This window comes from Carica papaya, chromosome 9, assembly GCF_054855325.1.
Source record: "Carica papaya isolate Zhongbai chromosome 9, ASM5485532v1, whole genome shotgun sequence".
In the NCBI taxonomy this organism is placed as follows: domain Eukaryota; kingdom Viridiplantae; phylum Streptophyta; class Magnoliopsida; order Brassicales; family Caricaceae; genus Carica; species Carica papaya.
In genome coordinates, this window is record NC_142317.1 from 9265654 (window position 1) to 9282174 (window position 16521).

Below are 16521 nucleotides of genomic sequence, written 5' to 3' on the forward strand. Positions count from 1 at the left end.
TCTTTTCAAATAAATTTTGTAAGTTGTGGTATTAGAATATTGAGGGCTTTTGTTTTTGTATTGCATTCATGTGTCTCACCTACACCAAAGTCTTACAAGAAGTCAATATGAGCTTGCTAAATGGAGTGTTTGTCATAATAGACCTTATAAATTCTATCCTCTCTTTTTTATTTTTTTATTTAATATGAACTATATTCTTAATAAAACAAAATTTATGCATATAACATAAAAAGTAAATGAAATTATAAAAAGTATCTTCCTATAAAAAAAAAAAAAAAGATGATTTGAAAGGGAGGTTGCAATATTAATTAACAACATATAATAATTTATTTATAATTTTTTATTTAGTGATATCAATAGTTTAATTGACAAATATTATAATAAAATTACAGTGAATAAATTATAATTCATTCGGACAAAATATAACATATTAGTTAAAAAATAAATAAATTATGTAGTGATTAAATTTTTTTAATTGAATTAATTACAATAAAATTAAAAAAAATTCTAACTCAGAACAATTTCATTCTAAAAACTAATAAAATATTAAATATTCAATTATATTGCAATCATATTACTAAAAAGAGTTTGTTGGTTCTGGGACCAAATGAAGGTAGGTTAGGTGTGGTAATTAAGACCTAAAACCTAGTATTGACTGTATTAATTATTTTTTACTGTATTTTTGGACAAATTAATCAAAATAACAGTTTTTTTAATTTTTTATTTATTATTATTTTTTTTTTTAAAAAAAAAGTAAAAGTAATTATTGTATAATGTGAAGATTGGAAGAATGATTTAAGATGCGACTTGTCAATTATTTTGGGTCACACATCTTTTCAAACTGTGGTTGATGGAGAGCACTCTCTCAAAGTTTCTATTACCATTTTATCAAAAAACTAAAAACAAAAAAGAATTATTTTGACATAGCTATGGGAAAAATTAATTTACTTTGTATCTAATAAAATATATATGTATATTAATTGTCAATGAAAATTAATTGAGACCCAAATAACTAAAACTTGAAATTAAACTCACCCATGTTGAGTGATTTTATAAAAAAAAAAAAAGTATAGTAATACACGAACAAAAAATTAAAAAAAAAAATAAAATAAAAAGCATAGAATTGGATGGTCTTGTCCAATTATTTTTGGAATTTATGAATAGAAAATTGGCACATCGAAGGCTTTATGTAAAAGCTAAAAGGATTTTCGGGTTCATAAAAGTAGAATATCAAAGCAATGGCTCTACCCCTCCAATAGCACCTTTTACTTTACCCATCACCTCTATTAGTGGGGCAACTAATCTAATTACTTAGTCATAAAGCCAACTATTTAATTTTTTGACTCACATTTATATTTATATATATATATATATATATATATACACATGAACTAAATCTTATAATATTGTTCAAATGTCTCTTTCTATTAATAATTATTTATTAATTAGATTTTTATTTTTTATTTTTTATAAAAATTCAAATCAATTTCACTTAAACTAATAAAATATCTACTTTTTCAATCTAAAATATCTTTAGAAAGACTCATACCCAATTCAATTTGAAGAAGAAGAACTAAAAGGAGGGTTTTGGCCTATCACAATCCATACTCATTACAAGCAATCTGGGTTTCAGCCCAACACCACCAAAAACGATTCGTGATCAAGGATCCCTTCTTCGTTATTATCATTACTACATCAAACAAAAACAAAAGAATGGTTTTGGAAGAAAAAAAGGAAAACAAATGTAAAAACGGTCAATTGTTTTTGTGTTTGGATATCCATTCTGATCTTCCTCTCACAATCTCTGCACCATCAGCTTGCAGGCGGAGGAGGTGTGTGTATTCCAACTCTGGTTTCCGATTGTTGTTGCCCAAACTCTCTCTCGCACTCGTCAGTGACTCCAGCAAATTTGTCTGCCGACATTCCCGTCTGTACTCAAGTGTCATGCTTCTCAGCTTATAATCTTCCAACACTTTTATTGGCACACTCTGCGTACACATATTTCTAATCTTGCATCAACACTACTCTTTATTAATTTCTATACACACACACACACACACAGACATATATATATATATATATATATATATACCTCCAAAATCCATCCAATGTATTTTACATTATTGACATGCTGGTTAGCATCCATGTCGTTCCATCTCGGCTGGAGTATTGCATTTGCATACATAGGAAAATCACGTTACCGCTGAGGGTGTGAAAACATATATATGATATATGTAAAGGTTTGGTGATGCATATATACTTACAGCTAGACCTGGGCGGATGATCTGTGCAGTTTGATGAGTAAGTTTGTCGATCTTTTCAGTGTCATTCTTTTCTGGGGCAATTGCATATCTGGTTAGGTAGAATGGCTCTACTTCTTGCTTTACTTGTTGAGGGATTTTTGATATTCTTCTTGTTTCTCTGTTCATCATCACCCATGTGCTGCATTTTCGTTCAAATTTTAAATTATATATATATATATACATATATATAGATGAGTTAAAGTGGCATAAAGATTTTTGTAAATTAAACATGTTGAGATGTTGCACCTGGTTGCTCTTGTTATGATCTCCTGAGTCTGACAGTCCCGGATAATCCAATCTCTACACATTCCGTTCTTCCCTGCTGCATCCACCCATGTATCTATCTCAACAACATCTCCCCTATCGCACATTAATTCAGCTTTTATATATCTATATATACTTTTGAAATGGTAAGATCTTAAGTAGAGTCATGATAAAATTGTGTTTTATACCAGCAACTGTATCTCTCTACTTGAATATGGATACGAGTAACAACCCATATGAGTTTTCTTAGGTTCATCTCACGAGTGGCGCCAAACCCATCTCCGGCAAGCCCAGAGCTCATTACATGATTCAACGCCGTCTCCTATAAACATCATATATACAACATCTGAAATCTGTACATATTTGTATATTGTGTTTCAATCAAATGATATAAAATGGGAGAAAAGAAATTATACTCTAACCTGTAGGAGATTCATGAGTGTTTCCATGGTGGCAGTCTTGTCTGGTCCAATCTCATACGATCGAATAACAAAGGTTTGCCTGTACACAAACATGTCCTCCACAAAGCTACCAATCATACTTCTTTCTTTCACATCTCTATCCTCCTTATGCTTTACGGAATTGGGAACGTAAACACCGTTCACTTTTTTCCCGTTGATCATGTCTAAACTCCCAGTTCCAGGATTGTTAATTCTCCCTCCAGGACCCATCATTAAAACACTTGTTTTTTTGGGTCTGACTATCAAATTCCTCTTCTTCCATTCCCCAATACATGATATTGCTCTCACATCACTTGCAGCTGCCATTAATGGCAGTCGTTGTTCATTCGTTTTTGTTGGGAATTAGATAGTAAAAGGAACCCAGAAATAAACTTTTTTCTTCAACTCCTCAGCGAACTACTAGGGCTATATATCTTCAAGCCGAGGTTATTGCGTTGTTTATTCACAACAAGAAATTGGAAGGTGAAAAGAAAACGAAGTGAAAAAACAAAAGAAAAGATTACTTGAGCGAGGGAGATGAGGCTTGTCGCTCAACCACCTTTAATGGGTGGGCAAGAAATTAATCAGGACTTGTTAGCGTTAGCTTACACGAAATTGTTCAGGGATTTCAAAGGTGTTTTTCTATTTTTTTAATGGAGAAGATGACTTGTAAGATGAACTGTTTGCCCTGTTAAACCATTGGTTCAGTTCCCGTAGCTTTGCCATTAATTTGTGCTCTGTGCTATAAAACAGGGACGCCTCTGAACTCTCCAACTTAGACCATTGGTCAAACCCTCCAAGAGTATGTAATATATATATATATATATATGTTAATATATAGTATAGATATAAACGTAAATATTATTGATAAGAAGATAGATAATATAGAGCATCAAATTGAAAGGCAAAACTCCAACAAACTCATATGGGAATCCCATTTCTCTTGTATCCATGAGTGTCTTCTCATTGGCTCACTAATCTTGGAAAACCCAGTTGACTAAAGATGAACATCATGTTTCTTATATTTTTTAGAAAATATTAATTCTATTTTCTGCAGTATTACTATTTTTTTTTTATATAGAAAATAAAATATATTTTCGTGTGCACAGATTGTATTAAATTACATTAATCACTGTTCTTTTTTTTTTTTGTAATTTTTTAAGAATTATGTTAATCACAAAAATTAGAATGTGAATATGTATAAAATTATTATTCAGAATTCATTGGGAAATTATATTGAATTTATTTCTTATTTATAAACATTGCTTCTTGGCATCTTTTATTAATGTTTTGGATTTTAATTTCTCATTCTCTGCTGTCTTGGTTTGACTGGACAGACTAATGACTTTTTCCCATATATATATTTCATTTTTAATATTTTATTTCTAATTTTCTATTTATATTTAAAATTTTACTCCTTTGCTTTTGTTCTCGACGTATCTTTAAACACACTTTATCTTTTTCCGTTCTTAATTTTCTTCATTCCTCTCTTAGTTTTATGAATTTCACTCTTCATCATTTCTTGAAATTTTTTTTCTGATTTGAATTTTCTTTAAAAGATTTTACATTATTTTTTTCCAATTAAAATAACATGAAGTTTTCCAAAACTACTCTCTTATATAAGAAAATAATTGGTAAGTTGCTTTAGTCTACTGCAACATTTAACATTACAAATGTTTTGAGATTTTTAATCTGTTCAAATGACTCTATTGTTCCCAACATTTATTTATAGCCAAAGAATGATTATATAATTCTCAAGTTTCAGTAATTTTTTTATGTGTTTTTCTATTAACAGACTCATTATTATTTGGGATCTTATTATGTTCTCAAGCTTTTGACTTAGGCCTCTAAATCTTCAAAGCATCTGGGTTCTGGATATTAGTATTGTTGAACACACTTTTTTTTTTTTTTTTTGTTTTCCCCTATGATTTCAATTGGATGATCATCCACCATTATCACTTTGGTTTATGGAGTTTGTTTAGATTAATGATTTGAACTTAGTTGTTGTAATTATATGTTTATGTTATGGTAAAAAAAAAAATGATTAAGTGAAGATAAAGTCATTACGGGCATCAAAAAAATATTCATATAATTATGAGATTATAAGAAAGCATGTACCAAATTACAAAATGATGATTTTTTTGAAAAAAAAAAAAATGTATGATAATTATTAAGTAAAAGAGTTTCTAATCCAAAAATTACAATATTAAAAAGAGATTGACAAATTTGAGATAATGGTTTTTAATGAGTATTAATAAAGATAAGCAGTATTGCCCTTGCAATTTAATAATGCTACGTGTCTCCGACAGATGAGATGAACTCGTGGCTTTCCCTCAAAGGTATTGGATTTTCATACGCGATTCATTTTAAAATTTTAACTAATTTGAATTAAAAAAAAAAATGTAAAGAAACTGCAGGCGGTGATGGATTATTTAGTGAGCATTAAACACCAATATCCATGGTGGACGGTGCGGGTGCCAAATCGAGTGCGACACGTTTAAGGCAGAATCCGATACTACCTCTTCTTCTGCTACGTGTCTCCTCCTCCTTTCTCTATATGTATCCACCTTCAGCAGTTGCTCCTCTTCTTCCTAAAATCTCTTCCTCTTTCTCTGTGTTAACCAGTTTGTAATTTGTTTGTTTCCTGTCCTCGGTAGTTAACTTCCCAGAAAGAAAACTATGGGTCGTCTCTGGACTTTGCTTACCCATGTTCATTCGCTAGCTGGGTAAACTTTCTTCGCTACTATGTACATACATACATATGGTTTCCTTTTTCCATAGATTTCTCATTACGATATTTTTCTCACATTTTAATTTACTGATGGATGAATGTTACAGGCCAGTGGTGATGTTGCTGTATCCCTTGTAAGCCGAACTCTATACACTTCACTTGCTATACGTACCAATTTTTATATGTATATAGAACATCTATGTGAGGGAATGATTTTTTTGAAATGAATTTATATAGATATGCGTCGGTGATGGCTATAGAGAGCACTTCAAAAGTGGACGATCAGCAATGGCTGGCTTACTGGATCTTATATTCATTCCTCACTCTTACGGAGATGTTGCTTCAATCCATTTTAGAATGGTAATATATTCAAGTGGCTGTTGTTTTATATATATATATATATATATACACGTATATCAGAAGCAAATTATATATATATGGATTGTAGGGTGCCAATGTGGTATACAATGAAACTGTTGCTGGTGACATGGATGGTTCTGCCACAATTCAGAGGAGCAGCTTTCATATACGAGAGGTTCGTGAGAGAACAATTCAAGAAACAGGGATTGGTTAGAGGAGATGGTGAACACTCCCATGCCGGCGCCAGGAACAAGTTTGTGCACTTCGTTCTTCCAAAGAAGGTAATTATTTAATTAATTATTGAAAGGTGCAAACAAGAATATATGTTTTAATCCTGAGATTTGACGTCAATTTGGACAGGGTGCACATGAAGCTTACTGAAGAAGAGACAAAAAGGAGAGGAGAATATGCATACGTTTTGGTTAATTTCCTTTTCTTTTATTTCCTCTTTCCATGTCTCACACATCTGTTGTCAAATATTCCTTCATCTTTCATCCACAACTTAGCTTTCGTATTTACTTTCTATATATATATATATATGTAAATGTTGCTTTGTTACTATCGTTATGTCGAATTATGTATACATATTACTTCAAGTTTTTTATATTCTACAAATACATACCTCTAAATTACAATTATATGAAAATTATAGTTAATATTTTTCACATTGTAGATTTACCTTTTTTCTAAAAAACGTGATTATAAAAAAGAAAAAAATTAAAATAACACTCATCAAAATTAGCAGCAAAAATAGAGAGAATAAAAAAAGAAAATGACTAAACTGCTTTCTTTAATCTATTAATTTCTTAACATAAATAAATCTTCTCCGTCCCATTGATAAAATTATCCTTATTTCTGTCAAATTCTTTTGTCTTCTTTATGGTCACTGTCAAAACTAGAAATAAAATTTGATAATGTTCTTATGATTTTTTCAATTCTTTGGTAAAAATAACCTTATATGTACAATCACAAGGGGTAAGAAAAAAAAAACCCAAAAAACTTTGCCTCTTCCTTCCTCAACCAAACCACACTTTCATCCTCATTCTAGTTAGAGACAAAACCAAAAGTTGAAAAAGAAAAGAAAGAAAATGTTATAATTTCTCTATATCCATATGAAGCTCTCCTCTTTCAGAAAACTCCTTACCTAAGATATTTGTATGTCATGAGCTTTTTACGATTTTCGTATAATTTTCTATGCCTAATATCTTCAAAAAGCTCCCTTGATGTTGCATTTATATCTTTTGATATTTAATTATGTTGAGAAGTAATGTTTATATCCGAAAATCACATTCTAGTTTATGTTTTTTCTCCATTAACTAAAGTGGTGATGAGCTCCTAAATTCTCCATATGTTGTGTCTTCTTCTATATACTTACATATGTATATGTATATATAGTTTGTTTAGAATTGGTGTTGTTGCTAGTTGAGTATTTTTGTGTTGTGGGTTTTGAGATGGTACTTATGATTAACTCTATAAGTGGACTACCTTAGTGCCAAAGTTCTTTTTTCGCTTAGAATGTTGTGTATAACTCAACTTATTTCAGTCATATTTTTAATAGATTTGCACTTTCTTTTATTAAAGAAGAATCGGAAAATTAACATTTTACTTTAATTCAAAATAGAATTTGTAAGAACTAGAATTAGAATATTGTGTTAATTATCATAAATTTTATTATATATATGACTATTTTATGGAAATAAAAAATATATATATAGAATCTTAATATAATTAAATCAAAAAATTTTAAATTTTAAAAAAAAAAATGGTAATGAAGTTCAGTCATCATAGTTTGAAGTGAATCAAAATAAAATGTTAAAACAAATATATATAAACTAATAAATTCTTCTCCATTCATTTACATTATTCAATATAAAAATGAACGAATGAGATAACGATTACATATAAAAGAGTATGTCATTTTTTAACTGAAAATATCTTAAAATTCATGCAGTAGATTAAATTTAATTAATATGTTATGTATAAACTTATGATTAACAATTAATTTAATTTACTAATGTTATGAATATCCAGCATACTTCATGCATACTTATTGTCTATGGTAATCATATGAATATGTAGAAACTAAATTCTAACCCAATAATGTAACGAATAGAAACTAGAGGAAATTGCTTTACTTTTTACTTTTTGAAGGGTCTAGATCCATTCTTCGTTAGAGGGAAATCAGAAATATCTCTACTTTAGCAAAAGTATGTCAATTAGTCTTTTCAATGTATACAAGAGCCAACTTTAATAACATATATATATATATATATATATGTGTATGTATATGCCCTTAGCGTCTAAGGTAACAACAATAGTAGAAGGATACCCACTAAACAGAAATTATATATTACATACCTAATCAATGAGAGACTTTGTCACTTTCACCACCCAATAAAGTTACTCCCCTTATCAAAATGTGATTTGAAATTTGTCACTTGTTAATTTATCAATTTGATTATCATTACAATAAAAATAAAAGATTGCACACATGTCTACAAACCCAAAATGTATATCACTAAGATAAACTGATTGTGATCTTCTAGGTCATCACCACTCCAATTGATGAGAATTCTGTCACATGGCACAAGTAAATAAATACGTGGGTTAATATTAATTTCTACTAGTATTTTTATTTATCATATTTATACTTAGTATATTAATTTTATAATATTTTATTATTTAATTTAAACAGATTAATTAATTACAGAGTTTAAAAAATTGTCATCGATGATTACAATTTATTTCATACATAATTTAAAATAAAAAGGTATCACGTAAAAAAGATACTTTTACTTTATATTATTTTTAATATATACCATACAATTTGGACAAGTGATTTGTTCTCTCTTAATTATCAGAGATTGAATTCTCGACTACCTATGTAAATGTGCAATAATAATAACATTGTTAATCGAACTTATATTTTTTAAAGTTTAATCTTTTTTTCTTTCAATATGCATAAATTATTTATTTATTAAGATTATCTTTTTATTCCACTCAGACAAATCTTGGTGGCAGAAGCAGAATAACGAGGTCAAAAGTTAAAGCCATTCTTTTTAACAATCCCACCTCTGCTCCAATCACTTATCTCCACACATTACCCTCCTCAAGTAATATACAAATGCTTTCTAAGCAATATAAATATAATACATATTGTAAAGTATTTTGAAAAACATAGATTATTATTATTATTATTATAGAGGTTTCTACAACACATAGTTGGGACGTGCGTCCCGTAAGTGTCTCAAACCCACTTCATAACTGAGTTAATAAACTCAAATCATCTTCTACACAAGTTTCCTAGAAAATTTAAATCCAAAGTTTAGCATTTAATCTCGTTTCCCTATTTACTAATTTGAACTATTATAACTAAACTAGAAATTAATTATGCTTTCGTGAACAAAGGAGAAGACCAGAATGTTTTGCTGGGTCTGGTTTCATCTCTTCCATCACACTCCAATCTCACCAATTCTACGATGAGTAGATGAGACCGAGCGACAGATAAAGGGAGGAGAAGGGCGAGATGGTGACCGACAGACTGGGGCTCAATTTTTTTCTGTGATGATTTGGATTTTATGGTTTGAAATTTTTTAAGTGATTTTTGAAGATGATATGAGATGGATGATGATTTTTCTGGGCGATTGAAAATTTTTTCCAAAAAAGATATTCAGTTAAAATCAAGTGTTATTGCTTCTGGAAAAATCTTGGAAGTTCATAAATTTTATTGTAATAAAACTTATATTTAAGATTAAAATAAAATTGGATGATAAAATTTAAATTAAAATTAAAATTGGGAAAGTAAAAGTATAATTTATTCAAAACAATTCAATATTCCCACTCCGAAAAAATTCAAAACCGTACGTGAAGAAATTAATAGCTTTTGAAGTAAGAGAATCCAATAAATATTAATCTGTCTCTCATATATGTGTCTCTGTATATACATACATACATACATATATATATATATTCAACTTTTAAAATAGTAATCTTCCACATACAAAGAAGAAAATGGAAGTGTTTAATCTCTCACCCAAAAGAATTCACCTTTTCTCCCCCCCCCCCCCCCCCCCCACTATATATAACCCCTTCCCTGCAACAATGCTTTACCTTCAGTACTTCAGATGGCAGTTCTTGTTTATATATAACATTGTTATCTTCCGAAACTTATTTTATCAGCTCCTGTAATTTTGCCTTTGCTCTTAATTAATCTATCAAATGATGGATTAATTAAGCCCTAAACCCATCCTTAAAATCCCAGTAAAACCCTTTTTCCTTGTCAACTATAATTTTATACACATGCATATATATATATATATATACATGGATCCTATCACCTTCCAAAAGATCCAAACCATCAAGAAATCCAAGAAGCATCAACTTGCGGACAGTTTTGTTGTGTATACATTCACAGCAGTGATTACTTGCAGCGTATTCATGTGCTGTAACCCTTTTTGGTTTTCCTCTCTGTGCTCTTCTTTTAAGCTGTTTATCCTTAATGGCCTCCCAAAATTTGGATCAGTCTTACTTGGCACCAAGGTTTTGTTTGTGATGGGCAACCTCATCGTGGTTGTTCTCCTTGCAGAATCCAAATCGTTTTCTTCAAGTCCTCCTTGTCTGGGTGCAAATGCATGCTACGATGAGTTTGTTGAGATTACTGAGAGTTGTTTGAAAAGGAGTGATCATCAGATGGGAATGGAGAAAGTAGTCGTGGAAGAAATTGTGAAGATCAGGGAAATTGATAAGGGAATACTGAGAGGTGAAGAAGATGATCAGGCAAATAATTTAACTACCGAGGAGTTGAACAGGAGGGCTAATGATTTGATTGCAAGAGTCAACAGGCGGAGGAGAGTTGAAGCTAGGCTTTTACTTGGTTGTAATGGTGAATACTAGCAACTAATAATTACTTCCAGCTTTTCATTTCTCAAATTTTGGTTTTAATATATTTTCTGTATTAATTTATTGATTTTGAATATTTATTGCACCAAAATATTTCTTCAGCAAATCAATCTTTAAGTTGGTTGTTTATCACAATTGCCTAAAACTATTTTTTTTTTTTTATTTCTTCATCATTAATTTGCTTTTGTTGTTAACTATTTAATAGTATCAAACCATTCCTCATCTTTGATAATAAACTTTAAATATTTCATCATAATCTTCACTAACTTACTTTTTTACTAAATAAATTTTGATATTATTTACTCCACGACATAAAAGCTACAATTTTAAATAAAACATATTTAAATAAAATGGATGAAGTTACAAAATTTACCTACTTTCTTAAAACAGTAAATAATAGATAAGTGCTTTTTTGTTTCTTACAAAATGCAATAAATAATTCAATCATTATATAAACAAAAATAGTTGGTATGTGAGAGTTTTTTTTTTCAATTATACAAATGAAATATTATGAGGCACCCGTGTCTACTAAAAAAGAAGAGAACATGTGATCCTTTTGAATTTGTTGACAAGCACATGCTGCTTATATTGTAATTAATCATAATTGTAAAATATGTGTCTAATTTCTACGCCTATAACTTTTCTGTTGAATTCTTATCTTTAAAAAAAAAAAAAGTTAAATTATATATATATATATATTATTATTATTATTATTATACGATTAATTTAATTAAAAAAAATTTAAGCATCAAAAATATTATTTTGTCAGAAGATGCAGATTAATTCAATTTACTTATTAAAAATTCAACTAATATACGGCTGAATTGATCATAATAAGTTTGTAATTCCTTAAACTTCAATCAGAGTTCAACCGTCTTAGATCATGTTCCTTTTACCTTTGACTTTGTCGATAAGCTTCTGTTATTTCATATTCTTTTGGGTGGAGAAGATGGGACTGAATATTGAAGGGTACGTGTCATAAGCATCCCATGCAATCCCGCCACCTCCTTCTCCTTCATCCTTCTAGACTCTTCCACTCTTCTTCCTCTTCTTCTTCTTCTTCTTACCCGTATTTAAAACCATGCACCACCACAAGTTCCTTCCCGAGCCTATTCCACAAGCCATGGATTTGATCCACAAGTTCCTTAATCTTGCAGCTCCCACTTTCACTTTCTTCTGCTTCTTCTTTTTCTTGCTACCTTTTTACTTTTTCAAGTCCCTCAAATCCATCTTCTCCACTATTTTCTCAGAGAACCTTGCCTGCAAAGTTGTTCTCATCACTGGAGCTTCTTCTGGTATCGGTGAGGTATTTATTCTTCGAATCATTAATGAGCAGTATCTACCATATTTATTGTATTTTTTTATTACTCATTTTTCGTCCATGGTATACAATGTTTATAAAACCCAGGTCTCTCCTAGTTAATTATTAATTATGTAGATAACTACGGGGAAAGAGGGAATTACTGAGGGAATTCAACTCATAAAAAGCATTAATTTATTTATTAACTTGTTGGTGGTGCGCAGCACTTGGCATATGAATATGGTAAAAGAGGAGCCCGCTTATCTCTGGCTGCCCGGAGGTTGAACAGACTCCAAGAAGTTGCTGATATGGCGCGTGAGTTGGGCTCTCCTCAAGTTTTAACCATTCAAGCAGATGTTTCAAAGCGTAACGACTGCAAAAGCATGGTTGATCAAACTATTAATCATTATGGCAGATGTAAGTTCAATTTTCAATCACTTTATTCATATTTTATTTGGATTCGACAGTTAATTGGATGGAGGTTTGATGGATGCAGTGGATCATTTGGTCAATAATGCTGGAATTGGTTCCTTCTCCATGTTTGAAGAGACGACGGACGTTGATGTTTTCAGGAAACTCATGGTAAGCAACTATGCATGGAATGATTAATAATCACGCAGGGTTTGCATATATGATGGATGGAATAGTCTTTTCGAATTTCTTGTAGAGGAATAAAATGTAATAATGTCGCAGGATACCAACTTCTGGGGTTCAGTCTACACCACTTATTTTGCAGTTCCTCATCTTAAAGAAAGCAATGGCAAGATCATAGCCATTTCCTCAGCTGCTTCATGGTTGCCCACACCCAGAATGGCCTTTTATAATGTAAGCTTATACTCCACAGATATATATGTTTTAATTATTTAATATACATTTAGTTATTGGTTAATGAAATACATGTATGTATATTAATGTCTGGTGAGGTACTCAGGCAAGCAAAGCAGCAGTTAAGAGCTTTTTTGAAACGCTGAGAGTTGAACTTGGAAACCAAATACAAATAACAATAGTGACACCAGGTTTCATAGAATCTGAACTGACCCAAGGCAAGATTCTGTCGGGCGAAGGTGAAATGCGAGTTGACCAAGAGATAAGAGATGTGATGGTGAGTACAACACCCGTAGGATCAGTAAGTGGGTGTGCCAAGGCGATAGTGAACAGTGCTTGCAGAGGAGATAGGTATTTGACACAGCCATCCTGGTACAAGATGACATATGTGTGGAAGGTGTTTTGGCCTGAAATGGTGGAATGGCATTTCCGCTTGTTCTATTTGACACATCCCTCTCGTAGGGATTTCCCCCTTGGCAAGATGATCTTAGATATTACTGGGAGTCAGCAAGTTCTCTACCCATCTTCGACTCAGTCCTCTGAAATCAAGACAGATTAATCACAAAACCATCTCTCCTGCTCCCTGCTCTTCAAATGTGTATATGTATATGTCTCTTTACAAACAGTGCTACGTTTATGTAACTAACAAACATATATAGCCACCAACTTGATTTCCCATACATGGGGTATATTTTGGTTTCGTCTTAATATGCTGAATAAGCTTCTGTGTCTTTAATTTAATTGGTTTTGTGGTGATTATATATCTTCGTTAATTACAATCCTTTTTCCCTGTTAATTAAAGACCACCCAATTTTATTTTTGGTCATTTTCTGAGACGTTTCGGCTGGTGGAAGATGTTGACTAAAAATAAAGAAGCAGAAGACTGTTAAAAGTAAACGGGTAAATGAACATGAGAAATGAGTCTGATCTTCATTTATCATTAAAGTAAAACAAAAAAGTCTTTTTATATAGGCTGTTCAGGTAACTAAAACATTAAAAAATATATGGAGTAAAAATTGTAGGTATTCTATTACTTACTAACAGCAAATTTACATAAACAAACATTGAGAAAAAATAACTACATATAACAGATTTGTAGGAAATGATTTTGACTCATTCAATTTTAGTGATTGATTTTTAATTATTTTCAACACAGCTCTCTAGATTCAAAACCAAATGTGCCTAATGGTCGTCGTAGAAAATAGTCTATTTTGAGCTGAGACAAAAGCTTTGTAAATAAGTCAGCAACTTAATCATTTGTAGCACAAAATTTCAGAACTATTTCTCCATTTGCTACCACTCTCTGAGTGAAATGATGCTGCGTTTCTATATGCTCGCTTTTGCAGTGAAAAGCTGGATTTTTTGTCATTGCAATCGTACCTTTGTTGTCACAAAAAATAGTAGTTGATGCTACTTATTCTTGATCCAAATCAACAAGAATTCTTGTAAGTCATACTGCTTGACAAGCTGATGATGTTGTCGTAATGTATTCAGCATCTAAAGATGATAATGCAACAGTATCCTTTTTTTTTTTAGCTCCAAGAGACAGCACTAGAACTTAGGCTAAAGTTGTAACCTGATGTCATCCAAGGAATCTGTCCAATCACTATTAGTGTAACCAAATAATTTGAAATATGATATTGTAGAGTACCAAATTCCAGAGTCAGCAATTCCAGCAACACATCGCAGGATTCTTTTAGTTGCTCCAAGGTAATGTTTTGTTGGATTATGCATAAATCTGTACATAATACTAATAAAAAATACAATGTCGGGTCGAGTGTGTGTCAAATAATTTAATCTGCCTATCAACTTTCGAAAATAGGTTGCATCAGCCTTTCCTGTGTTATCTTCAGCTTGCAATTTGTCATTTGAATTCATCGGAGTTGAAGTCTTGTTGCAACTTACCATGTTGAATCTATTGAGTAGATTAATTTCATACTTTTACTATATAATAAAAATTCCATCCACTCCCTGTTTCACCTCAAGCCCAAGAAAATATTCCAACATGTCTAAGTCTGTTATTTCAAATTTTTGCATTATGGAGGACTTAAAATTAGTAAATAGATGTTCACTTGACCCGAAATAAATCATGTCATTAACATAGAGACAAATAACAAGAAAATCAGCTTTTGCTTCTTTCTTTGAATATAAAGTGGGCTCATTATCACTTCTTTCAAACTCATTTTTACGAAAATAGTTGTCAATCTTACTATACCATACTCGTGTAGCTTGTTTAAGCCCATACAATACTTTCTTTAACTTAAAGACTTTATTCTCATAGCCGGCTACAACAAAACCTTCAGGTTGAGAAAAACAGAAAGAGATAAATGAGTAATTAAAGCAAGCAATACCCTTATTATTTCAAAGCGAGCAACCAGTGAGAAGTTTTCTTCAAATCGACGCGTTGTTACTGAGCATATCTCTTTGCAACAAGTTGAGCTTTAGGTTTTTTTATATTTCTATCAATTTGGTATTTAGTTCTAAATATTCATTTAAATCCGATAACATGTTTTTCTTTAGGTAAATCAATCATTTCTCAAGTTTGATTTTTCTAGATTGTAGCAATCTCTTCATCCATAACATTGCACCATTCTTGTATTTGTGCATCTTTTCATCATAGAATTCTGGATCTAAAACACATAAAGTAAAAGAACCATATGCATAAATTTTCCTCAATGACCTGAATTTCTTTGGAGGAGTTTCACTTGATGAGAAGGAATTAGAGTTGACTGGACTTGAAGAATTTGAGCTCATTGGACTTGAGGAATTACTGACTGTAAGAGAGGAACTTACTGAATTTGAAGATGAAGAATCAGCAACAATATCTTCTAAAATCAGAATTTAATCATGCTTTTGAGCACTTCCCTAATCCCATTCTGCTTCCTCATTAAAAACTGCATTTCTACTAACAATAATCTTGTCACTTAAAAGATTATATAACCTATATGCTTTTGCTATAACCAACAAAAATATATTTTGTAGTTTTCTCATCAAGTTTATGGTGAGTTTGATAATTAATTAAAGCATAGGCTATACAACCAAAAAAATTTAAGTGACTTACATGTGGTTTTCTTCCATTCCATGCTTCATATGGTGTTTTCTTCATAACAGCCCTTGTTGGAGAGATATTCAAAACATATATTGTTGTTGCAACTGCTTCAACCCACAAGGAATTTGAGAAACCTTTAGCTTTTAACAAACTTCTTGCCATTTCCACCACAGTTCGATTTTTTTATTCAACAACATTATTTTGCTTTGGTGTATATGGCTCCCTGCAGATGTCATGTTCTTCACAAAAAATATTAAATTCAGTGAAAATAAACTCACCTCTTCTGTTAGTCCGAAAGTACTTGATGCGACTGCTCATCTAATTTTCTACAAAGACTTTAAATATTTTGA

At 31.0% G+C, this 16521-nt stretch overlaps 4 protein-coding genes across 5 annotated transcripts; 3 read left to right on the plus strand and 1 right to left on the minus strand.

The window, feature by feature from the left end:
- Positions 1 to 1558: 1558 nt before the first annotated feature.
- LOC110823017 (palmitoyl-acyl carrier protein thioesterase, chloroplastic-like) lies at positions 1559 to 3677 on the minus strand. 2 transcript variants are annotated; one of them, XM_022053282.2, is made up of 6 exons: positions 2990 to 3673; positions 2756 to 2889; positions 2550 to 2663; positions 2265 to 2442; positions 2093 to 2161; positions 1559 to 1988 (listed from the first exon to the last, which is right to left on the minus strand). In XM_022053282.2, exons 1-6 carry the CDS (start codon positions 3332 to 3334, stop codon positions 1755 to 1757), a joined length of 1074 nt encoding a protein of 357 aa, XP_021908974.1. In that variant the 5' UTR covers positions 3335 to 3673; the 3' UTR covers positions 1559 to 1754. The 2 variants fall into 2 exon arrangements, with proteins under 2 accessions (XP_021908974.1, XP_088067854.1); XM_088211728.1 differs by having other exon boundaries at positions 1820 to 2004; positions 2990 to 3677.
- A 1765-nt stretch (positions 3678 to 5442) lies between these two features.
- On the plus strand, positions 5443 to 6659 carry HVA22E (HVA22 homolog E). The gene is made up of 5 exons (XM_022053297.2): positions 5443 to 5733; positions 5846 to 5872; positions 5976 to 6098; positions 6187 to 6379; positions 6459 to 6659. Exons 1-5 carry the CDS (start codon positions 5687 to 5689, stop codon positions 6477 to 6479), a joined length of 411 nt encoding a protein of 136 aa, XP_021908989.1. The 5' UTR covers positions 5443 to 5686; the 3' UTR covers positions 6480 to 6659.
- Positions 6660 to 10192: 3533 nt separating this feature from the next.
- LOC110822950 (uncharacterized) lies at positions 10193 to 11107 on the plus strand. The gene has a single exon (XM_022053171.2). It carries the CDS (start codon positions 10398 to 10400, stop codon positions 10989 to 10991), a length of 594 nt encoding a protein of 197 aa, XP_021908863.2. The 5' UTR covers positions 10193 to 10397; the 3' UTR covers positions 10992 to 11107.
- A 760-nt stretch (positions 11108 to 11867) lies between these two features.
- Positions 11868 to 13830, plus strand: LOC110823028 (11-beta-hydroxysteroid dehydrogenase 1A-like). The gene is made up of 5 exons (XM_022053294.2): positions 11868 to 12303; positions 12522 to 12714; positions 12794 to 12879; positions 12991 to 13122; positions 13229 to 13830. The coding sequence occupies exons 1-5, from the start codon at positions 12079 to 12081 to the stop codon at positions 13679 to 13681; spliced, it is 1089 nt and encodes a 362-aa protein (XP_021908986.1). The 5' UTR covers positions 11868 to 12078; the 3' UTR covers positions 13682 to 13830.
- The last annotated feature ends 2691 nt before the right edge of the window (positions 13831 to 16521 follow it).